General features: G+C 36.8%; 4 protein-coding genes across 6 annotated transcripts; 2 read left to right on the plus strand and 2 right to left on the minus strand.

Moving 5' to 3' along the window:
• LOC145603134 (laccase-11-like) lies at positions 1 to 2,753 on the plus strand. The gene is made up of 6 exons (XM_081659267.1): positions 1 to 376; positions 510 to 661; positions 756 to 1,000; positions 1,113 to 1,241; positions 1,336 to 2,265; positions 2,394 to 2,753. The coding sequence occupies exons 1-6, from the start codon at positions 254 to 256 to the stop codon at positions 2,522 to 2,524; spliced, it is 1,710 nt and encodes a 569-aa protein (XP_081515393.1). The 5' UTR covers positions 1 to 253; the 3' UTR covers positions 2,525 to 2,753.
• Positions 2,754 to 2,832: 79 nt separating this feature from the next.
• LOC145603133 (protein GAMETE EXPRESSED 1-like) lies at positions 2,833 to 5,809 on the minus strand. Its single transcript, XM_081659266.1, has 6 exons — positions 4,914 to 5,809; positions 4,232 to 4,819; positions 4,023 to 4,149; positions 3,727 to 3,913; positions 3,438 to 3,585; positions 2,833 to 3,347 (listed from the first exon to the last, which is right to left on the minus strand). The coding sequence occupies exons 1-6, from the start codon at positions 5,393 to 5,395 to the stop codon at positions 3,080 to 3,082; spliced, it is 1,800 nt and encodes a 599-aa protein (XP_081515392.1). The 5' UTR covers positions 5,396 to 5,809; the 3' UTR covers positions 2,833 to 3,079.
• Positions 5,810 to 11,550: 5,741 nt separating this feature from the next.
• LOC145602212 (epoxide hydrolase 1-like) lies at positions 11,551 to 13,151 on the plus strand. The gene is made up of 4 exons (XM_081658384.1): positions 11,551 to 11,899; positions 12,177 to 12,359; positions 12,446 to 12,687; positions 12,864 to 13,151. The coding sequence occupies exons 1-4, from the start codon at positions 11,615 to 11,617 to the stop codon at positions 13,114 to 13,116; spliced, it is 963 nt and encodes a 320-aa protein (XP_081514510.1). The 5' UTR covers positions 11,551 to 11,614; the 3' UTR covers positions 13,117 to 13,151.
• A 350-nt stretch (positions 13,152 to 13,501) lies between these two features.
• LOC145601058 (folate transporter 1, chloroplastic-like) lies at positions 13,502 to 21,684 on the minus strand. 3 transcript variants are annotated; one of them, XM_081656977.1, is made up of 12 exons: positions 21,345 to 21,684; positions 21,178 to 21,254; positions 20,660 to 20,736; positions 20,477 to 20,570; positions 19,862 to 19,955; positions 15,675 to 15,748; positions 14,934 to 15,038; positions 14,607 to 14,678; positions 14,510 to 14,530; positions 14,315 to 14,382; positions 13,818 to 13,846; positions 13,502 to 13,604 (listed from the first exon to the last, which is right to left on the minus strand). In XM_081656977.1, the coding sequence occupies exons 1-12, from the start codon at positions 21,448 to 21,450 to the stop codon at positions 13,534 to 13,536; spliced, it is 888 nt and encodes a 295-aa protein (XP_081513103.1). In that variant the 5' UTR covers positions 21,451 to 21,684; the 3' UTR covers positions 13,502 to 13,533. The 3 variants fall into 3 exon arrangements, with proteins under 3 accessions (XP_081513103.1, XP_081513102.1, XP_081513101.1); XM_081656976.1 differs by having other exon boundaries at positions 13,502 to 13,846; positions 14,934 to 15,035; positions 21,345 to 21,683; XM_081656975.1 differs by having other exon boundaries at positions 13,502 to 13,846; positions 21,345 to 21,683.
• Positions 21,685 to 24,218: the final 2,534 nt, after the last annotated feature.

A 24,218-nucleotide genomic window follows, 5' to 3' on the forward strand; every position in this document is an offset into this window, starting at 1 on the left:
TAAAGCCATGAATATGTAAAAACTTGTTATAGGCTTCACCTTTTCTCAACCTCTAAGTCAGTCAATCACCATGCCAAGTCACTCTCTATATGGGTTTCAACAAACTGATTCGTTGATTCTACCTCCCTCTATTTGTTCATCACATACACCTATATATTTGTCCCACTCTTCTATCTTCTTACTCATCCATCTCTTTATCTCTGCCTTTCTCGTGCTTTCAATTGATCAAGAAAGCTAGCTTTGAGCCAATATAATGGCTGGCTCGTGTAGCTCAAGTATTACTACTTCTCGCCATGTATATAAATGTCTTGTTTTCGTCTTTCTTGCTATACAATTCCTCCCATCAGATGCAGCTGTGAAGAAGTATCAATTTGACGTGAGTTTATAAATGTCTCATTTCCGTCTTCCTTGCTAAATATGCATGTATATATGCAATGTTAGGATATGAGTTAAAGCTAAGATCAACTATGTTTACATTTGAGTCTTTAATTTTGTGATTGTGTTTTTAGGTTCAAGTGAAGAATGTGAGCAGGCTATGCCATGCAAAGCCTATAGTGACCGTGAATGGAATGTATCCTGGACCAACTATTTATGCTAGAGAAGGGGATAGAGTTATGGTCAAGGTTACTAACCATGCACAATATAACATGTCTATTCACTGGTAAGTTTATACCAAGTACTATTAAGTAAATTATTGCATTGCCCCCTTTTTCTTATTCTTTTGCTTGAGGTTTTCTTCTGTGTGAAAATTCTAGGCATGGACTAAAACAATATAGAAATGGTTGGGCTGACGGACCAGCATACATAACTCAATGTCCAATTCAGACCGGGAATAGCTACACCTATGACTTCAACGTTACAGGACAAAGAGGAACCCTGTGGTGGCATGCACATATTTCATGGCTAAGGGCGACAGTTTATGGGGCCATTGTAATCATGCCAAAAGAAGGGACTCCATTTCCATTTCCTCAACCTCACATGGAAGCAAACCTTATCTTAGGTGGAGATTAAACTGTCAAAGTGATTTACTTAGCATAGGCACTTACGAGTATAATATTATGACAAAGATATTCATGCTTTAATTTTTGTTAATTTGGTGACTGATTGTGCAGGAGAATGGTGGAATGCTGATGTTGAGACGCTTCTGAAACAAGGCGATCAAAAGGGTTTGCCGCCAAACATATCAGATGCTCACACCATCAATGGAAAGCCAGGACCTTTATTCCCTTGCTCAGAGAAGAGTAAGCTAGCTTGTATTCTAGCATGTGAATGACTACTTCTTACTCACTACTATTAATCTTTTTATGATAATCCCTTCCTTTTAATTGTTTGTAGACACTTATGCCTTGGAGGTTGAACAAGGAAAGACGTACCTCCTTCGAATCATCAATGCTGCCCTCAACGATGAGCTATTCTTTGGAATTGCAGGCCACTCCATGACTGTGGTGGAAATAGATGCTGTCTATGTCAAGCCATTCACAACTAAGTCCATCCTCATTGCTCCAGGCCAAACCACTAACGTGTTAGTCCGAGCAAACCAAACCCCTAACCGTTACTTTATGGCCACTAGAACCTTCATGGACGTACCCATTCCAGTTGACAACAAGACTGCCACAGCAATCTTCCAATACAAAGGCGTCCCAAACACCATCATCCCTTCCTTACCACAACTTCCTTCACCAAACGACACCTCGTTTGCATTATCCTACAACAGGAAGCTTAGAAGCCTAAACACCCCTCAGTTTCCTGCCAAGGTACCTTTGAAAGTTGACCGAAAGCTGTTCTTTACAATTGGATTAGGGGTGAACCCATGCCCTACATGTGTCAATGGGACTCGTTTTACGGCCTCATTGAACAACATCACCTTTGTCATGCCAAAAACCGCGCTCTTACAAGCACACTACTTCAACATGTCCGGAGTGTTCAGGACTGACTTCCCGGACAAGCCTCCTACCTCATTTAACTACACTGGAGCTCCATTGACTGCTAACCTTAGGACAGTCCAATCAACAATGCCAAGGATTAGCAAGATTGCTTTCAACTCCACGGTTGAGCTGGTTTTGCAGGACACCAATTTGCTTTCTGTAGAGTCTCATCCTTTCCATCTTCATGGATACAACTTCTTTGTGGTTGGTACCGGGGTACGTAACTTTGACCCCATTAAGGACCCGGCTAAATATAACTTGGTTGATCCCCCTGAGAGGAATACCGTAGGAGTTCCTACTGGAGGTTGGACAGCTATCAGATTCAGAGCCGATAACCCAGGTAATAACATAGTCAAACGCCTTATACATACATATATATAGCATGTGTGACCTTGAATAGTTTGGTGTGTTAAGAGTACAATATCAACTTTACATACAATGTATACTAATAATTGACTTTGAGTGCAGGAGTATGGTTCATGCATTGTCATTTGGAGCTACATACGGGTTGGGGACTAAAAATTGCGTTTATGGTTGAAGACGGACCAGGGCCAGAGTACTCTGTATTGCCTCCACCTAAAGATCTTCCACAATGCTAATTCATCAACTTTGTAAAATGGCTTATGGTTGTAATTTGTAAATAATACATGCATTTTTTTCATTCAATTCGTTTCTCTTCTTTCCTGGTAGTAAAAGTTGTATGAGGAATGGGGAATAGTTGAGAATAGATCGAGCTTAAAGGGAAATTTGAATTGGTAAGTGGAATATTATTTACAGGAATTTGTAACATACGTTAAAATGTAATAAAACTTTCTAAAAGTTTGGAAATGAGTACCTATTATATTGTATAATTTTCGACATAGCTTAACCTGTTTACATAAGTATTAAATTTTCGTTACGAAAATAGTAGTCATATTGTTCTATCCCTCATGATTTAGGATAAGTCACAGTTTTACAATACGTGTAGAAAACCATAGTTGGGCTACCTCTATCCCTCACACCACATTATTACTACAGATCATTAAGTAAAATTTGACCTCTGAAACTATGTATGTAATCAACATCTACCTATAGAATGACATTATAAAAACAAAATTTTCTATGTATATGCTGAGGTTATGTGTCCATAACCATATCTTCTTAGTCAAAAATGCTTATCGTCGATAACGAAGATTATATCTTGTTTCTGTGCTAATAGCAACAGAGTTCTCTCCCATTCCCTCGCCTGCAATTGGTAGCATATAATCTGGGTCTTCCATAACACTTATGTCTTCAGGCAACTCAGCCTCTACCCAAGATATCCAGTCAACTTCACTATCCACATCGTCGTTGTCATCCCATGATAAATCATCTCCTTTCTTCATCCCGTTTACCTTGTCCAGGAGGGAGACCAACATATTATAGTTCAACGTTTCATAATCCCTACAAAAATTGAAACAAATATCAATTTGCATAACCAAAAAATAATAATCTTCTCTGTTTTTTTTGAAAAAATCTGAGTTAAAAATATACCTAAATGTAAAAATGGTGTAAAGAAGTTGAATGATAGCATAGATTCCAAAAAGTGGCTTCACAGCAGTCCTTAAATGGATGTGTTGTTCGATCTCATTGGATGTAAAACGCAGTATTACACATTCTATTGCAAATGCAATGCACAATCCTGTTATGAGCAAGAAATGTAAGTGACAATCCATAATATTTGAAGTTAACTAAAACATGATCAGATCTTCTCTAGCAAAAACTAGTGAATCAACCAAAGACAGTTTAAATCAGTAAAATCAAGTAATAATTGGACACATACCTATATAAAGTCTACATCTTACGCCATAAGTTTGCTTTGTGCTTGTCAGCATGTAGAGAACAAGGACTAAGATGGAGTACACAAAAAAGGCTTTGATAATCCTTGACTCGAGCAACATGGCATTGTGCAAGGCAAAGAGCTTATCAATGGCAGCAAACATGCTTGCTTGTTTGGATTCAAATGCTTCCTGAAAAACATATACAACACTCGCAATTAGTCAATTAACAGAGCAAATAATGCACAAATGCTAACATCAGCTAATTGTTTTCTAGTATATATGTAGATAAGTCAGTCACCTGAGCTGCTAATATGGATTTTGAGTTGTTAGCCAAGTGGTCATTAGCTAGCAGAAGTTGTTGCTGTTGCTTCAATAGTTCTTGGTGTTGCTCATTTGCGAAGTCCACTAGTTGTTCCAAAGAAACCCTGAAAAAAAGAAGGATAGCATTAAGAAATCAATCAAAGATCACATTTGTATTCCTCTTTCAAATGCATAGAAATTAATTACCTGCTCTCTTGAAGTGCTTGAGATAAAAAAGTAGTGAGAGACTTAAGACCCTCGAGAGCAATCGATTGACCTTGAAGAAGCTCTTGTTGTTTGTCTACAGAAATTTTGGCCATTTTAGTAATATCATCAGTTTTCCCTTGGAGATTCTGCATCTTTGATGACATCGCTTCTCCAACTTTGTTCACCTCCTGCTTGACATCAACAGTCTTCTTCTGTAAACCAAGTATTTCTTCACCTAAATTCTGATAAGATTCTTGAATTTTCAACATATCTTCCTCCAATTTGTCTTTCATCCGTCCCTGACCCTCTAGCAACTCTACCTGAGACATTGCAATTCCCTTAGCTGTCTCGTTGAGCTCTTTCGAGTGATTCAAAACAGCACCCAAGTATCCAAACATCTTCTTCAAAGTCTCCCCAACAACTTGAGTTTGTGCATCAATCGATGTTATAGATTCATGTATTCCATTCGAACTATGCAAAAGATTATCCGATTTTTCTTCAATGTTCTTCAATTTGTCTTCTGCAATCAGTGCTGAATCTTTCAGGTCATTCACTAAACCTTCTAGCTGAGACTTGAAAGCCTTCGACCTGTAGCACAAATTTGTCAAAAATTTTATAGAGAAAAGGGGTAAATCAAAGGATTCAGTAAAAATTGTTTAAATTTATAAATCATACTACTTACTGTAACTGATGGCAGATGGAATTTGTCTGGAGGTAAAATTCAAGGTAAGTCTTATGATCATCATTATTCAACTTCCTTAAACAATCAACCATGGCAGATTTTCCGGCGCAAGAAGGGAAGGGAGTCCTCCCTGTATCCTTCTGAAAACAATCACTGAGATGCCAAGCAAGCCTTTTTCTCTTTTCTTCTGCAGCAAATATTTCAGAACAAGTCGAAAATAAATCTTGGTATGCTCTGAACCAACAAGGATTTGTCCCTCCCAACTTTCTCTTGCCATTTTCAAGCAATTCAGCAGCTTTTGGATTATCAAGGGCATCAACAGAAAACTCAGCAACCAAACCTTTAGACATAATATCCTTATTTCCTGACTGGTTTTCGCTCGAATGAGCGTGTGCAGAAGATGAGAACCAACCCCATGACTGACTTGTTGGTGAAAATGAAAGAAAAATCAGCAGAAACAGAACAAGGTTATGATTTACCATCTTGGATTTTACCTATAGAACCTGCATTGGCATAATATCAATATGAATATGAATAGTCTGCAGGCCCGTCCCTGAGGCAGGGCAGGAGGGGCGGCAGCCCTGGGCCCAGGGAAAAGAGCTCTGATTTCATAGTTAAATCCTAACATTAAAGTGTTGTGCAATACATTAGCAACCAAATTTGATTCATAATTATAGGGATATTTGATTCAACTATCGATCTCATAATTTTAGGGATATTTGATATGATGATAACAAATACAAACAACTTATCTCAGAATGGGGGATACAAGAACTAGATTCACGCCAACTGCGCTTCAATGGAGAACGTTGAGTGCGCTTCAATGGATATCTGACTAATCTCAGAGAGAGCAATTCTATGGATCCCTATGACCCGTCACTGTTATTAAAGGAATAGATCCGTCTGTCTAATAAAGTAATAAAATAATGGGCTGATTCTTTATATGATCATCCAATCTTAAGGATTTAGTGTAAACCTGTTTTAAAAAGTATGGAATATTAGTTTTTTTTTTAATATTATGGACTATGGAGTATTAGTTTAAACTAGATTAGCTCCCGTGCAATGCACAGTATTATAAATATAATTTATAATTGTGTACATTTTTAAGTCAAATTATCACTCAAAATATGAAAATCTTTGTATTAACATAATCAAAACTATAAAAATTAAAATAATATAATCAAATGAAAATTTATGTGTACAACAGAATTTAGTGGATTTTGTAATTAGAAGGAGTAATCAAATAAATACATGGTTAATATTTGCTCTCTTTAAGATTATCTATGTGTAACAATTTTATTTTTTTTTTATTTGGAGAGAATATAACTTAAGATAATGTATTGAATAAAAGTATGTTGTAGTTTTTTTGTTTTTTTTTTTTTAATTTAAAAAACGACTGAAATTACATTAATTAAACTGAGTTTACAACAAACGAAAGGAAAGTATGGTAACATAAGTCAATCACAATTTATCATGTGTTTAGGATGAGTTTTCCTCAAAAAAAACGTGATTAGGATGACTCTTTTGTCACCATTATGGCAAACTAATAGTGTCGTGTGAAGTGTGAACTATGCAATTGTATAGGTAGTGTTATCTTTGCGGTTTTAACATCAGCTGACAATCACCTACATTTTATTATAAATGCAGTTGCAGACTAGCAAGTGTAGAATTCACTTAGTTAATTATATGAGTTGGTTAGTGTTCTGTGTAAAACGGAAATTGTTAGTGAATAACTTTGGAAGTGATAGCTTTAATACTTTTTTTTTTTTAAAAAAAAAAAACCCATCTAGATCAACCGAAGAAATTTCCAAAATGCGAGGAGAGATTACATCACTCCACATCCGTTGGCCAAACTCCCATGGTTGAAAGTGAGTCAATTTGTGTACTACATTATTACCCCCTCGCTTTACAAGAGACCATGAAACACTAGTAAAATTAGAAGAAAAAAAAATCTAGAATATCCTTTATAATCAGATGAAAGGAACTAGGGCCATACAAACGTTTCCTTATTGCCTCAATCACCACCAGATTATCATTGTCGATCTCAATGCAACTCATACCCTTGTGTCTCGCAATCTTCATGTCCTAAAATACCGTTTTCACCTCTGCAATCTTAGTCTCTCATTTTTCACTCCATTGCACCGTAGCTCCCCGAAGCACCACCCCCTCACTATTCTTGCAGACTGCACCCAGCCCCTCCCCACCTCCCCCAAAACACCAGCATCAACAATAATTTTAACTACATCAGATGCCGGAAGAGACCCGCCCACAAAGACACTCTTTCCACCCATCAATTCCCCCTTGTTATTCAACTTTCCCACCTCATGCCCCTTCGTATTAATTTTCAAAGCATAGGCAGCAATTTGTTCAACATTCGGATTTTCACCCTCAATCATTCATTCATTTGTTCCTTGCGCCCCACATAGCCCAACACATGGTTATTAAACTCACCATATCCTCCCAAAATTACCAAAACTGTGCTCCCACCAGTCACTCATACTACAAAGAGAGTGAGACAAAACCATAGAATAATTGCACTTACTCCAAATTGCTTGGGCTAAACTGCAATCTTGACGCATGCATGACAGATTCTTCTTCTCTCTAGCAAACACCACAAGCTAGTAGCCAAGGCACAAACTAGCTACAAAAGAAATTAGCTTTAAAATTTTATGTAGCCTAAAAAAGCTAATTTGCTAATTAGCTTACTATTGGAGTTGCTCTAATACTACATTGATTCCTTTAATTGGATACATTTTAACTTTACACCCTAGTGTCCCAACCAGTCCAGCGAACACCCACCCAAACCTTAACTTTAACTCTAACTCTCGAACCCTACTTATGTGGCGAGCTCCCAACCAAAGCCCAACCCTTACTCTCAAACCACACTTATGCGGCGAACTCCTACCTAGCCCCAACCTAGCTGATCGATTGAACCCACACAACTCCCACCTACCCTAGTCAGCACGAACTTATGACCACCCAACCCTCCATACCAAACCCGACACCCTAGTCTTTTAAAAAATTCTTGATTATAATTAAAATTAAAATTAATTTTTTGTATAAGTTAATATTAAGCTATATTTTATTTTAATTAAGACAATTCTTATTTAAATGAGAATTCATTATAGTATAAGTCAAATGACGACTTGTTTGACCGATCACAAGTGAAATCTAGTACTTAAATTGTTTATGGAATATAGACATCAATGTTAGACTGATTTTTTTAATTTATCAAAGTTGAATTAATATTAGAAGATCACCTAAAGTTCGATTTATTGTGGTTATTTTTTTCATTATTTTACTGTATTATATTAGATTTTCCTTTTACTTATCATATGTATATGCATTTCTATTTTACACTAATATTTTCCATATGAAAATGACAAAAAAGGCAAAAAAAAAGAATGGTGCATTATTAAACCAAGGACGAATTTTTTTAGTGTGTCATTAAGTATATAGTTATTGAAATATATACTTATGGATTATTGATTAGTTATTATTCATTGATGGTTACTAGTTATTTATTTAAGTAAATTATAAAAATATTATATTTAATTATAATTTTTTCTAACGGATAAATCACAAAAGAAGGTCAAAAGAGAAGTGTGAATAGTGAAAATGTCGAAATGATGCAATTAAATAAAGAGAGAAAATATTTAACAAATTATATAAAATTATTTATGAATTAACAAATTACATTACTATTTAATAATTATAGAAATAAATGATTTTTCTAATAATCATTTTGCCCCGGGCCTCCAAATTGTCAAAATCGACTCTGATAGTCTGTTATGTATAACAACGTAGGTAATGTAAAAGTCACATATTTAAATGAGTGCGCATGAAATACTATATTTGCATCATTTATTTTACGGCAACTAATACCGCTACACTCAGTATTATTTGGAAAAAATGTTAACAAAAAATTAGAAAGGAAATAAAAATATATACTATGGGGTATCCTTTAGGTGTTATTAGCCCCAACTATCAAGATTGCTACGAGTTATTGGCTAATATACACCTAGGATTTCCCTAAATATGTACGCTAATGGTAACAATTTCCATTAGAATTCCCTATGAACTCTTTTCTTCTGGAAGGAAAATAAGTTATGATAACATAAAAGATGGAAGGAACCTTTGTATTTATATACAATATATGACAATTGATTAATGTTATTAACGAAGAGACACGACTCCTAATTACAGTCATTAATGAAATGATTCGTTATTTAGTCGAAATATTGCAACTCTTAATCACATTAATTAGCGAAAAGACGTGATGATTATCAAAATATAACTATTTTTGACCATAGATAATTAATTTGCTAGTAACAATTTCCTTCCAAAACAGTCAAGTATCTAAGCGTACCACACATTTTCAACAAACTGTTTTGTTCCGTAAAAAAAATAAAATAAAAAAAATAATAAATAATAAAAAGTATTACAAACTGTATTGTGTATTTGTGTTAACAATGTGTGATTTGAGTATTTTTTTTCTTTCCACAACATCATACTTTTTTTTTTGACGGGCACAACATCATACTTAAAAGCCTACTTCAACAAAAAATAAATCAGGAAAGACGAATTAATATAAATTACACATCCAAAAAAATAAATATAGAATACTCAGTATGTAAAGTGCTTATGATTAAGCATGCTGATTTTCTCATTCATTGCGAATAATATGCAAAATCGATCATAAAATAATCTCTATAATTATTATCTAACAAAAAAAGGATGGAAGTTATAGATAAAAACTTGGTATTATTAGATCACATTACAATAAAATTTTGAATACATTACCTTCAACGAGCTGAAATCGAGTAATTATATTCAATTAATAAATCTACGGAAGTACGGAGTATATAATGTATGATATTTTAATGCGCTTAAACATACGAGAACACTTAATAAGCAAAACTGCATATAATAACAACAACAATTCTGTAAAAGTTTATTAAAGTATTGCTTGGCGCCCAAGTACATGACTTTTGGGCTTTTCACATTTTTTTTTTCTTTATTGTTAGTTTTGTCCCCACTATATTATGACAAATTTTAATAATGTGGTTGCATGATTTAACAAATTTAAGAATGGTTATAATATTTTACAAAAGCTCTTTTAGATATATATTTACAAATATTATTACCGTTCTTATATAAAAGCTTAAAATATTTTACAAAAGCTCTTTTAGATATATATTTACAAATATTATACTTTACAAATAGTAAAATTTTACAATTTGCTAAATTAAGTTAACGTGAGATCATCTCATAGAAAACTTGCTCTAGTCGATTTAACTAAAAAAAAAAGGAAAAGAAGATAACATAGAATAAGATATGTGGCAAACCTGAAAAGTTTAAGGCCCTCGTCGAACTCCGTATGATCAGAACATCGATCTAAATCATCTGCAAGTTTGCATACTTATGTATGTCCTAGTATAACAGAGTAACCTTAAAAAAAAAATTGCCTGAAAATTCTAAGTTAAGACATTATGAAATTTAAATGAGAAATGAAAAGGAGGAAACTTATTAAGGAGGAGCAAAATCTACAAATATACCATATTTTGGCATCAAAAATGAATTAAGGCAAAAGTAAACTATGAAGATCTAAAAGCGAAAAGGGAGGGAAACAGAAATAGCACGTGTGAAACGGTGTAAAATAAACATAACTACTACTCAGGAAATAAGGAGCAAGCGTATCGAATAAGCCTTTTATCTTTCATTTTGTTTCGCATTCAATTCAATTGACTTTATATTTTCTCTAATCATGTACTCCTTTTAATTTTAATCTTGTACGGAGTACATATTTTACGAAGTGCTTTATATTTCTATCGGTTTACGATTTGATAATCAGTGCTTTATATTTCTATCGGTTTACGATTTGATAACTACTGAGTATTACAACTAATTATTATATCTAACTATAGACCATACCCAATTATCTACAATAAAACAAGTGTTGTAAGTCCGACGGATTTCAATTGAACAAATTCTTTCATTGGATAATGATATACACTACCATTGGGGTTGTTGTAGGAAAGCATTCATTGTATTTCCCATTATGAAATTGATATAGAAATTTATGACAAAATCACATATCAATTGTTACAATTAACGCTTGATTGTGTTTAAGATCACACTGTCAGCCTTTTTAATTACAACCTTAAGGTTGTTGTATCATTTTGTTCTTTCTACTTAAAATTTGGTTGTGAGATATAATTGGTCAAACTAAAAAGAACTAAAACAGAGTTTCAAACAGAGAAATTACTTCAATTGAAACAGAGTATGAGACAATGTGTATAAAGTCAACTTTGTACGACTTTGACAAAAAAAAAAAAAAACTTTGTACAAAGTAATTGTTACTTTGTTGATTGTGTAGAGCTTTCGCTAATGTTTGAATTGACGTACAACTCAGTTGATCTCAATTTTATTTATTTTTTTTTTAATCATCATATCATGTAACTTTATATACGAGACTAAATTAAATTTCCTCAAAATAAAAATATATTAAATTAAATTAAACAAAAAAAAAAGTAGCAAATACTCCGTAGCTGACATATTCATGCAAAGTCAGACTTTTATTTCTTATATTCAAAGGGAGAATGAAATATTCATTATAAAATTCAGATAGCCAAGCAGCCATTAAAATCAGAGAATGAAACTGGCAGGAAGATAATATCTGATCAGAGAGCAGAGAAGTAATGGAGGGAGAAATCCAGCATAAATGGGTCAAAACTAACGGGATAAAGATGCACATAGCAGAGCAAGGCACAGGACCCCTTATACTTTTGCTGCATGGGTTCCCGGAATTCTGGTACTCTTGGCGTCACCAGATCCCTGTTCTTGCTAGCCATGGTTATCATGTTGTCGCCCCAGATTTACGAGGCTATGGTGACTCGGACTCGCCCTTGAGCTCCTCTTCTTACAGCATGCTCCATATTGTTGCTGACCTTGTTGGCCTCTTGGACTACTTTGGTGAACCAAAGGTAAAACCTACTCTCTAATCCAGCATTAAACTAATTCTCCCTACCCCTCATTGTTAAAGAATCTGATTAACTTTTACAGAAAAGATGTATTACTTGTATATTAGACATCCAAAAAGACGTGATTATTAATTTTGAATAGATGATGTACATACATAGATAGAATCCCTGATTTGCTATCAGCCTAACACATGTATTTAATTGTATCAAGTAATAACTTGACTGGAAAGGTTTACTAGACTTAGCTTGTTTCTCACAAAACTTGGTGATTTTGGATAAGGCTTTTGTGGTGGGAACTGACTGGGGAGCTGAGGCAGCATGGCACTTGAGCCTCTTTAGGCCTGATAGAGTGAAAGGAGTGGTTTGTCTCTCAGTTCCTTACTTCCTCAGAGACCCAAACAACAAACCTACTGATTTATTCCGAAGAATATTTGGAGATGACTTCTATGTGTGTCAATTTCAGGTACTGTCTCAAAGATAAAAAAATCTATCTCATTTGAGTCATTTCACAGCAGAAAGTTGGGACTTATTAGTTGTCTAAATATGTAGGAAACAGGACGAGCAGAGAGAGCATTTGCAAGGTATGACTGTCTGACAGTTATGAAGAAATACCTGCTAGTAGGCAGAACAGACAATCTGGTGGCTCCAGAGGGCATGGAGATAATAGACTATCTAGAGACTCCGTCTGTTTTGCCACCATGGATCACTGAAGAGGAACTCCAGGTTTATGCAGACAAATTTCAGGAGTCAGGTTTCACTGGTCCATTGAACTATTACCGCGCTATGGACTTGTAAGTGTATCACTATTGAAGATTTACCTACTTCAACTACTACGTAAATATTCTAGACTAGAGTAAAATAAGTGTATAACCTTAAGAGATATTCATGAGTTCTTTCATCTCTTTCTTGATCACTAAGCAGTGCATGACTTAAGTTTCACTATCTACATCATGTGTTACTGTGTTAGGAACTGGGAGCTGCTCGCAGCCTGGCAGGGAGCAAAGATAACAGTTCCAGGCAAGTTCATTATTGGCAATAAAGACATTGGTTTTGTAAATCTTGGTATAAGGGAATACATTGAAGGTCCCATCTTCAAGAGCCTCGTTCCTAATTTACAAGTTGCGATTCTCAATGGCCACCATTACATACAACTGGAAAAACCACAGGATGTGTCCAATGAGATATTATCCTTCGTACAAGATCTCTCTTCAGACCAATGAAGCTATTCTACTTTTCCGGACCAAACTGCTGGTCCTTTGTTTAAGTAAATCTCCAATAACTGGATTGGAGATTATCTTTAACCAGTAATCTAGACAGTCTGCCTAAGTACATTCTGCCTGTTTTAGCCATGCTTTAGCTTTTGCTCTGAATCAGATGTAGATTTACTTGTCTATCTAAATTTTGCTACTTTGCTCTGCTAAGTACTTCAACTCTCTCCAATCCTATTTCTTACGAACTTAATTTAGCTAGCCTTTTCAATTACCAAATCACTCTTGAAACTGCCCAATAAAGCAAATCAAACACCATAAGGTGAACCAACTATCCAAGTATTCAAAGATGTTTACATGACAAAGGTTGGAACAAGAAACTCTGACAAGCATAACCTCAAGGTAACCAATTCAATAGTATTAATAACTTCAGCAACAGAAACGTGACAATAATTTCCTCATACTGGATATGCCCTGTTCTATCACGGTATTGTATCTACCTGTTAAAGATGGGTGCAAAAAAGAAAGGGGGTTTGAGGGGAGGGTTTGAAAAAAATCAAGAAGCAGGTAGCAGAGAATTCAAGAAAAACAAGATGGAAGAATATAGGATTAATCTTTCTTTCTAGTCAAATTGAACACCTTTAGAACATTCTCATATACAACAAAAGTTACAGCAGATGCAGGTACATTCTTCAATAAGTTAGCTGTAATACCTTTGTAGAAACCACGAAGGCTTTCAAACCTGCAAAAGGTGATAATATATGTATAACTTTGATAAATAGGGGAAAAAAAGGAAGAAATATCAGGTTGTAGGACACATGGGAATGTTGTCCTCAAATTATTTAATAGATGGGAAAGATGTCCTCACACATTAATGTAAATATATTGGTGATACATTAATGTATACTTTTGGCTAGGAGAGAGGCAAGCAAGGATGCAGGGTGTATGAGCACTGATATAATTTTAAATTTTCTCAGGGAAGCAATGCATTGGGGGGCAACCGTGATATGACTTAATAAACTATTATGTGAAAGGAATAAGACAAGGATCAACACCCAATTAGGCACTGATGATTATAATACCCTCTAACGCAAATATTATTAAAGCCAGAGCAATCAGTCAGACATTAAGATGGTATTACATTATCACTTAACACTACATTGCAGGCTTAGCATACGAAGTATTAAATTTTGCAGTGATTTATTCTCACCGAGCAGTTTCTTTGATCACGTGAAAGCTATCTGCATATCTTGGAACGCCATCTTGATTTGGCCTTTGCTGCATTTACAAATTTACACAAAGACAGATGAGTGAACAAACTACAGCTTGTTGTAAAGGTCAGCTTAAGCATCATGGAAGCAAAATTCCAGTCACCCCCCCCCCCCCCACCTAATCAGGAATTTACCTGTAATCTTGATCGAATGACCTGCGAAGTACAGAAGATATTACTAAAAGTTGATATTACAAAATAAAGATCCATTGTAATTATGAGTAAAGTTTACCTGAACAGGATATGTAAAGAGAATGGCTGCAACTTTAGAAGAAGCTCCCAAAAAGGTATAGTCTAGGGAGTTCTGTATCAGAGTGCAACATATAAGAAAATCAGCTTAAAATTCACAATGTTAATAGAATTTACTAATTGGAGTAATGGACCCTGCGGTTTAAGAAAATAGATGTCAAACCACTCCCCACCCACTTTTATGCATTAATCTCTACATTTAGCAAAAGTATTTTAAAAAGATCTTATTTATTGCCAAAAGGGATTAATTGCTAATAGAACTTTATGTCAGAGAGATACAGCATATAGAGCGCATAAATTGCAAGCCTACCAGCACTTCCACATCTTTAGTTTTGGCTTTTTCTGACTTAAAATCAACCAGAAGTTTACGCAATTCCTCATACGCAGTGAACTGTATGGCACCATGAGAGACCTGCTGAAGCAGTAAATTCAACGAGTAAGCATACCAGAATTACACCCTAAACATCAAGTAGAATGGCAACACTCAATACTCAGTTAACCAGGGAAAAGAAGTTGAGAAGCCCAGAAAACCAAGCCCTCTGTTTTCTTAACAGTTTCACCAGATAAACAGACATGAAAATTTTCCCAAATTTCCACAGTCAGTGCTCAGAAGCAACATGCAAACCATACTAGAATGATGCAATGATCTAAAAATCTGTTATCAAGATAATGACCAAAAGCCACACAAGATTACTACAATGAGCGAAAATTGTACAATGCAATTCAGATATAGCAAGCTGACAAAAGCTTACACTGACTTGCTTTCTAATGTAACTATTACTTCAAAACATACTTTATTTCCCAAAATATTGAAGCATGGACCAACTTGATCCAGTAGAAGATCAACAAGCTAGACAGAAGACACTTTTTCAAGTCTAACTTCCATAAGACACCAAGCTAATACTACTTCATTAACAGGGCAATCATATGCACAAAGACAACTCCAGCAAAGCACTCAGCGAGCTTAATAATAGACTGGGAAGTTATTTATGGTAACTAAATGAACTGGGCAAGAGAGAGGACTGCAGAGTATAGGTGAGTATAATCTAACCAGCAAAAGACTTGGCCAAATTCCTCTATAGAGTGCAGTCCACCCTTCCTCTTTTGTTATGGTTCGCAGAGCATCTGAAGTGGACACCCAAAAAAAAACAATCAGAAACTCCTCATACTACTGATAAAACGAGGTCTTTTGAACAGCACTAGATAAAAGAATCAGTATAAAGTCTTAACATATACTATGATTAAATAAAGTTATTGGTGTAGCTTGAAAACTTTGACAGCTAGTGGGACATCCTGAAATAAGTACAACATAGAATGGGGTGCCACTTCTTCCCAAGCCCCCTCCTCCCTACACACAAATACAGGAGTAAGATTCACCCACTAGGATGATAAAACCATTTATGGACACTGGAGAAGTAAGAACCAACTCCCCATAAAATGTAAACCTATCCCTCATGTTAGCTTTAAAAGGTTTTGGTTAAATAAAATATTGCATAACAATATACATGAAATGGGTAGATTATATAAACTGCATTCTATAAATACTGTAACTCCGCCAGTGGGTTCCCCGCTGCCAGTCCCAAGCCTGGATAAAGGAGGAGGGTTACGGTAGGCCAGTGACAGCCAGTATAAAACTTCGTCACATCCAATGACATGAGCCAAACAGATATTTTCGTGGGGGCGTTCCCTACTCAGCGACGCGCTGCACTTCCTAGACCCGGGTGTAGTGATAAGTATGCAAGGGTTGCTAGGTCGTCGCCCAGAAGCGACGCGCCACATTGCCCGAGTGTGGTGTCAAATGAGCAAGGGCGTGCCATTGGGGCGTTCCCTACTGAGCGACGCGCTGCACTTCCCAGACCCGGGTGCAGTGATAAGTATGCAAGGGTTGCTAGGTCGTCGCCCAGAAGCGACGCGCCACATTGCCCGAGTGTGGTGTCAAATGAGCAAGGGCCTGGAGTTGGGACCAGGAGGGAGCGTGGGAGAAAGGAATTTAGTTTGCGGATTGGTTCTTGGAATGTGGGGTCTCTTACGGGAAAATCAGCAGAAGTGGTAGAAGTAATGAAGAGACGACGCGTGAACATCATGTGCCTCCAAGAGACAAGATGGACAGGAGAAGGAGTTCGAGGCTTGGTTTTGGGGTATAAGGTATGGTATGTTGGGCAAGAAACGAGCCACAGGACAAGGAATGGTGGAGCTAGGAACGGAGTTGGTGTGGTTCTCGATGAGAGGTTGGCAAAAGAGGTGATCGAGGTCTATCGGAAGAACGATAGGTTGATAAGGCTGAAGTTGCTATGTGGCAAGGAGATTGTGAATGTTATCAGTGCTTATGCTCCCCAAGTGGGTTTAGATGCGGAAGAGAAACGACAATTTTGGGAGGATCTAGACGAGGTGGTACAGGGTGTCCACCACTCAGAGAAGTTATATATTGGAGGGGATCTAAATGGGCACGTTGGGGCGAGCCGAGAGGGCTATGGGAGTGTCCATGGAGGCTTTGGGTATGGGCAGAGGGACGCCGGTGGTGAAGCTATTATGGATTTTGCCCAATCATATGATTTAATTTTGGCTAATACTTGGTTTAAGAAGAGGGATTCACACTTGATAACTTTTCGGAGTGGAGCAAATGCAACTCAAATAGACTTCCTGCTCACAAGAAGCATAGATAGACAAAGTTGCCTAAACTGTAAGGTTATCCCAGGGGAAAGTGTGGTCACCCAACACCGGCTATTGGTAATGACTATTCGTCTGAAAGAGAAGGCGAAGAAAAAAGTTAGACAAGAAGAACCGAGGATAAGATGGTGGACCCTAAGGGATGCAAAGGCTAAGGTTTTTACAGAAAAGGTAATTGAAGAAGCGGATTGGGATGGAGAGGTGGATCCGGACATGACTTGGTTACGAATGAAGAACTGTTTCCTAAGAGTGGCCAAAGAGGTCTTAGGGGAAGTAAGGGGAAGAACTTCGATACAGAGAGATACTTCGTGGTGGAATGAAGAGGTGAAAGCAGTAATTAAGCAAAAAAAGGAATGCTATCAAGCCTTAGGAAAATGTAGGAGTGATGAAACCTTTGCAGCGTATAAGGAGGCTAAGAGTAAGGCAAAGGCAGCTGTTCGTCAAGCGAAAGAAAAGGCATATCAGGAGGTTTATGAAAAACTTGATTCCAAGGAGGGAGAAAGGATCATTTATAAGATGGCAAAGAGAAGACAAGAGGCAAGGAAGGATATTGGCATGGTGAAGTGTGTCAAAGATAAGAACCAAATGGTCCTAGTGCAAGAGGAGGACATCAAGGACAGGTGGAAGGGGTACTTCGATGAATTATTTAATGGAAGTAATGGAGTTGTGATAGGAGATACCTCTGTGAGTGATGAAGAAATCAACATGGAGTATGTGCGAAGGATTAGGAGAGTAGAGGTGGAGATTGCACTGAGGAAGTTGAAACCTAAGAAGGCGGTTGGCCCTGATGGGGTACCGATAGAGGTGTGGAGGTGTTTGGGTAAGATTGGTATTGATTGGTTAACAAACCTTTTCAACAAGATATGGACGGCTACAAGGATCCCACAAGATTGGAGGAAGAGCACCTTGGTCCCGGTTTATAAAAACAAAGGAGACGCTCAAGATTGTTCTAACTACCGAGGAATTAAGCTTATGAGCCACACTATGAAGCTGTGGGAAAGGGTGATTGAACAAAGGTTGAGGGCATACACAAGCATTTCAGATAACCAATTTGGTTTTATGTCTGGGAGATCTACTATGGAGGCAATCCATTTGATAAGACAAATGATGGAGTTTTATAGGGTAAAGAAGAAAGATCTTCATATGGTCTTTATTGATTTAGAGAAGGCATATGACAAGGTGCCAAGAGAGATACTTTGGTGGGCAATGTTGAAGAAAGGTATCCCACGAAGGTATGTAGACCTAGTTAAGGATATGTATCGGGATGTGTCAACAAATGTGAGAACATGCGGAGGGTTGACAAAAGATTTCCCTATTACAATCGGATTGCATCAAGGGTCTGCATTAAGCCCTTTTCTTTTTGCAACGGTTCTAGATGAATTAACTAGACCATTTCAAGATGAGGTTCCATGGTGTATGTTGTTCGCGGATGATATCGTTTTGGTGGATGAGACTAAGGACGGGGTTAATGTTAAGTTGGAGCAATGGAGGCAAAGGTTGGAATCTAGAGGGTTTAAGCTAAGTCGGAGTAAGACTGAATATTTGGTATGTCGTTTTGGCACTCAGAGGGGGACAAGCAATGAAGTGGTGAGTTTGGATGGAAAGGATTTGACCATGAGTGAATGTTTTAAGTATCTTGGGTCGATCATCCAGAAGAATGGTGACATTGATCAAGACGTAACCCACAGAATTAAGTCAGGGTGGCTTAAATGGAGAGCGGCCACGGGAGTGTTATGCGACCGCAGCATTCCCCTACAGTTGAAGGGAAAATTCTACAGGACTGCCATAAGACCAGTGTTGCTCTATGGTACAGAATGTTGGGCTTCTAAGAAAGAGCATATTAAAAAGATGGAGGTTACGGAAATGCGCATGTTAAGGTGGATGTGTGGAAACACTTTAAGAGATAGAATCAGAAATGAGGTTATTCGCAAGAAAGTAGGTGTGGCAGACATTGCAGATAAATTAAGGGAAAATCGTCTGCGTTGGTTTGGACATGTAAGACGGAGACCCGTGGGTGCACCGGTGCGAAGAGTGGAAGAGTGGGATCATGGAGGGATTAAACGAGGAAGAGGGAGACCAAAAATGACTTGGTTGGAAGGAGTGAGGAAGGATATGAAGTGCATGGATTTACGTGAGGATGAAGTTTTGGATCGTAAGGGATGGAGGAGAAAGATTTATGTTGATGACTACACGGAATAATCATATTTGGTTCATGTTAGCCGACCCCACTTTTGGGATTAAGGCTTTGATTGATTGATTGATTGATTGATTGATTCTATAAATACTGTAATACAAGTATAAACCTATCAGGTTCTACTTAAACAATGAGTTTGAATTCTTGTTAATAGTAGCCAACTAGCCATAGAAAACTCTTCAACTCATGAAAAATTTCTACTGGAAAGTGAACTTTTACTAAATCTTAGAAATGAAAATGACCATAAAATCAGACCCAATTAATTATATTTACATTACATCTGCAAGTAGTTTATAAGTTTGAAAGCTCAAAAGCAGCAAGACCAATAAAAAGCATCCAACATACATTTCATGAACTAACTAAGAAGTGAAGCCAACCATAAACACCAGAATATTGACGGGTTTGATGAAGAGGATTCTGTAGCTGTAATCTTGTTTTAATGACCCAAACAGGATTTGTGAAAAATGATACCTGTAAATAGTTCATACATGTACTAGTTAGAAATCAGTTCTAACAAACATGAAAACAAAAAAATGAAAGCATTACATCTCCAAAGTGAGAAAGAAGCCCAATCTAGTAGCACTGTGGCCAAATTTGAAGGAACTTAAAAAGTGTGAGTGGGGACATCGCAGTATCCTAAATTGTTATTCACAAATTTGATTGGGACATCTCTAATACAAACTCGTGTAAACTCCTACTTTGTTTCCTCTGAGCATTGACAAAGCACTCGTTGAGATAACAAGCCTGACAGAATGAAAGTTCAGGGTGACTTATGTCCATACTTAAGCTTCATACACACTCCATCCCTATATAAAAGCCCCATTACTCCTAAATTTTTTGTCCAATTTATCATTTTGGATGGGATCCACATCCACTATTTTGTTTTTTATAATTCACTATTAATCAACAAAACCCCTCTTAACACCATTATATCTTCTCTAGCTTCCCCATAAAGACATTTAAACTATGCATTGCTGTTTCAAAAAACTGACCAGTGCACCAGCCTCTGCAGCTGCAGCCAAATGGTGTCCAGGACTCAGCTTATCCTCTTCGTCTCGAGAATACCTTTTTTTAGCTCTGCTATAGCTGCAGAAAATAGCATTTCCTTTCCAATTCAGAAAATGCAGCTTAAAATTAGGCAGATACAATTTCAGACTTGAGAGTATTTAACTTACAAGAAGAAAAATAGCCCCCATGAAATAGATGATCCTATAACAGCTGGGGTGAAGCCAGCATAAAGCCCCCTCAAACCCTGAAAAACAAGTTTTAAACAAAATGTTGAGCAAGCACAATTATACTAGAATCTACAAATAGCATCTCAGCAAGACATAACTTAATTACTTCATACTCAAAGTACTCCATATGGTTCATTGATCACGCGATTACATGGAAACTTGTACAGACCTTTCAGCTAGTATTGACCATCTCAAATCAAAATTTAAACACTAAAGTTGGTAATTTTCGACTGATAACAGCTTAATAAACTAAATTCACTTAAATTATGTACCCAGTACTTTTATAATTATTATAATTTCAATGAATGTTCTAGGCATTTTACAAATAGTGATACATTGGCATAAAAGACCATACAATGATACAAACATGTTGCATAGAATTGGGTAAAGATATTCAATTGTAAAATAAATTAGGGTTTGAAAAGCAATAAAATATAGCATTGGAATTCTGAAGATACCTCAGAACGGGCGATGGTGAAGATAGCATTGGGAGTGTTCTTGTAGCTTGGGAGATTCGATATTCGTCCATCATTCACTGTATTATTCCAACAAATAAATGATAAAAATAAATTCCCAGAAAAAAAGATGGTGAGAATTAGACGAAATTGATTGATTTTGATTTGACCTTGGAAGCGGGTGCGAACGACGTCAAGAGGGTGCATGATTGCTACAGTGGCGAAGCCAGCGACGGCTCCGGCGGTGGCATTCTCCCACTCCCATTTTACCGCCATTAACGCCGCCGGCAACTGATTATCCGGCGAGCTTCTGGAGAGGATTTGTAAGTCTTCTTTTTTACTTCCGTACTCGCTTTGTCTCACCACCTTACTAATGTTGTTCAATTGGATTTAACTCGTTTAAGAATATGGAGTAATTGATCTTTTACACTTAATAAGGAGGACAATAATTGGGAGAGGATTGGAATCCAATCACCTAGAGGCTTAGAACTAAGCTATGAATTTGGATTAATTTAAAGGGCAAATTGAATAAGATACCAAAAAAAAAACATGGATCTTTTGCTTGTGTCATCGTGTGAGTAGTGTCAACGTGTTCGTTGGGAATTTGGGACAATGCTGGCAAGTCCAAAGCTCCAAATTCTCTATCCACATGCTAATTGCTTTAAACTTGTATTGGCATTGCTTAAAACTTTTAGAGATTGTTTAGTTGAATGTAGGAATTGCAAATTCCTTGAAAATTTGATTTTCCATAAAATTGAACTTCCTAGAAAATTCTAAAAAGTGTTTGGTTAAGGAAAGTGGAACTAAAATTCCTATGCGAAGCTCCACTTACCTAGGTCTCTAGGTAAATTACTTCCTCTATTTTGTGGGAAGTGGGAATTCATGATAATTTATACTTCCCATGAAATTGTCAACCAAACAACTCCAAACAATTTCAAGAATTTCAACTTCCTATACTTTTATTTGTCAACCAAACAACACCTAAGGCCTTTGTAGAAATGACCTTCATAATTTTTTTTTTTTTTTTTTTTGGCTAGAAATGACCTTCATAACAAGGGTTAATATTAATAAAAGGTCATCATAGTATGTATTAACCCAAACCCTAGCTTCCTCGCAATAATTGAAACCATCCCCCACACCTAATCTCACCACTCATCTCTCCATTAACCCTCATATCCTCGCATCTTTTAATGAACATGTATCCCATGTTCACGTTCCCTTCCACAACGCCTTCAAATCTTGTAGCTATAAAGAGGCATTTGTTCTCCTCTTTAGTTAATTTCCCTAAGTCTTGCTTAGAAAAACAAGCATAGCTCATGATTCGCATGAAGATTCGAAGGATGGGGTGGATGATGTGGCTAACATGGCTACACCAGGTCGTGAAGTTAGGATACCCCGCAACGGTATTCCACCAAACTTGCTCCTCATAGCTTCATAGAAGGGTTTAAATAGGAGCAATGGTCATCATGATAGGATTATAAAAGCAGGGTAAAAAAGTAGTAGGGTTATAACAGTAGGGATCTATTTAACCTATACTATGATAACTCTTATTGTTCTTATAACTCGTACTGTTGTAGCAAGGGTTAAATTGGAGGAACGGTAATCATACTAAGGGTTAAATAGTTTTAGGGGTCATACATAGTGAAATTTATTTAAGCCAAGCTATGATAACCTATGCTATTATGATCACTACGGATGCTATAACCCCGTACTTCGAAGACAATCATCATAATAGGGACTAAATAATATCAAAGCCTTCAAAGGGACAACTTAATATGGGGTAAATATGATAATGAGCCATCATAAAAGAGGTTAATCGGGAGTAGGGGATCATCATAGAAGGAGTTACAATCAATAATCCACACTTTTTGAGTAAATTTTGAGGTTTCGGGGCAAGGTGGCGAAGCCTTGAAACCCTACTGATTACATCTCGGGGTTATATAATGCCGTTTGAAATCATATATGATCATTATATGTTGTCATAAACGTACTGGTATGCTTGAGTTTATGAAATCACTTCAAGTTGTGAACGGGTAAAATGACCGTTTAAGGGCATATTGGATGGTTCCACCGGCCTAATAGGACTCTTGGAGGGTGTTAGGGACCATGGTTAACATCTTGGCAATTTTTATTTACGGGCGAAAAAAGGTCAAAAAATTACAAAATTGAAGGCTATAATCCACGCTTTTTGAGTTAATTTTGAGGTTTCGGGGCACGGTGGCGAAAAGCCTTGAAACCATAAGGGATACATCTCGTGGTCATATAATGCCGTTTGAATCTATATATGATCATTATATGTTGTCATAAACGTCCGTGGTAGGCTTGAGTTTACGAAATCACTTCAAGTTGTGAACGGGCAAAATGACCGTTTTAGGGCATATTGGATGGTTCCATCGACCCAATAGGACTCTTGGAGGGTATAAGGGACCATGGTTAACATCTCGACAATTTTTAATTACGGGCGAAAAAAGGTCAAAAAATTACAAATTTAAAGGCTATAATCCATGCTTTTTGAGGAAAATTTGAGGTTTTGGGGCGCGGTGGCAAAAAGCCTTGAAACCGTAAAGAATATATCTCGGGTCAAATAATGCCGTTTGAAACTATATATGATCATTATATGTTGTCATAAACGTCCGTGGTAGGCTTGAGTTTTCTAAATCACTGCTAGTTGTGAATGGGTAAAATGACCGTTTAAGGGCATATTGGATGGTTCTACCGACCCTATTTGTCTCCTGGAGGAAATTAGGAACCATGGTAAACATCTCGGCAATTTTATTTTTGGTCGAAAAAATGTCAAAAAATTACAAAATTGAAGGCTATAATCCACGCTTTTTGAGGGAAATTTCAGGTTTCGGGGCCCGGTGGCGAACCTTGAAACCCTAAGGGATATATTTCGGGGTTATATAATGCCGTTTGAAACCATATATGATCATTATATGCTGTCATAAACGTTCGTGGTAGGCTTGAGTTTACGAAATCACTGCAAATTGTGAACGTGTAAATTGACCGTTTAAGAGCATATTGGATGGTCTCACCGACCCAAT

Source organism: Chenopodium album, chromosome 21 (genome assembly GCF_948465745.1).
Source record: "Chenopodium album chromosome 21, dcCheAlbu1.1, whole genome shotgun sequence".
Classification (NCBI taxonomy): Eukaryota; Viridiplantae; Streptophyta; class Magnoliopsida; order Caryophyllales; family Amaranthaceae; genus Chenopodium; species Chenopodium album.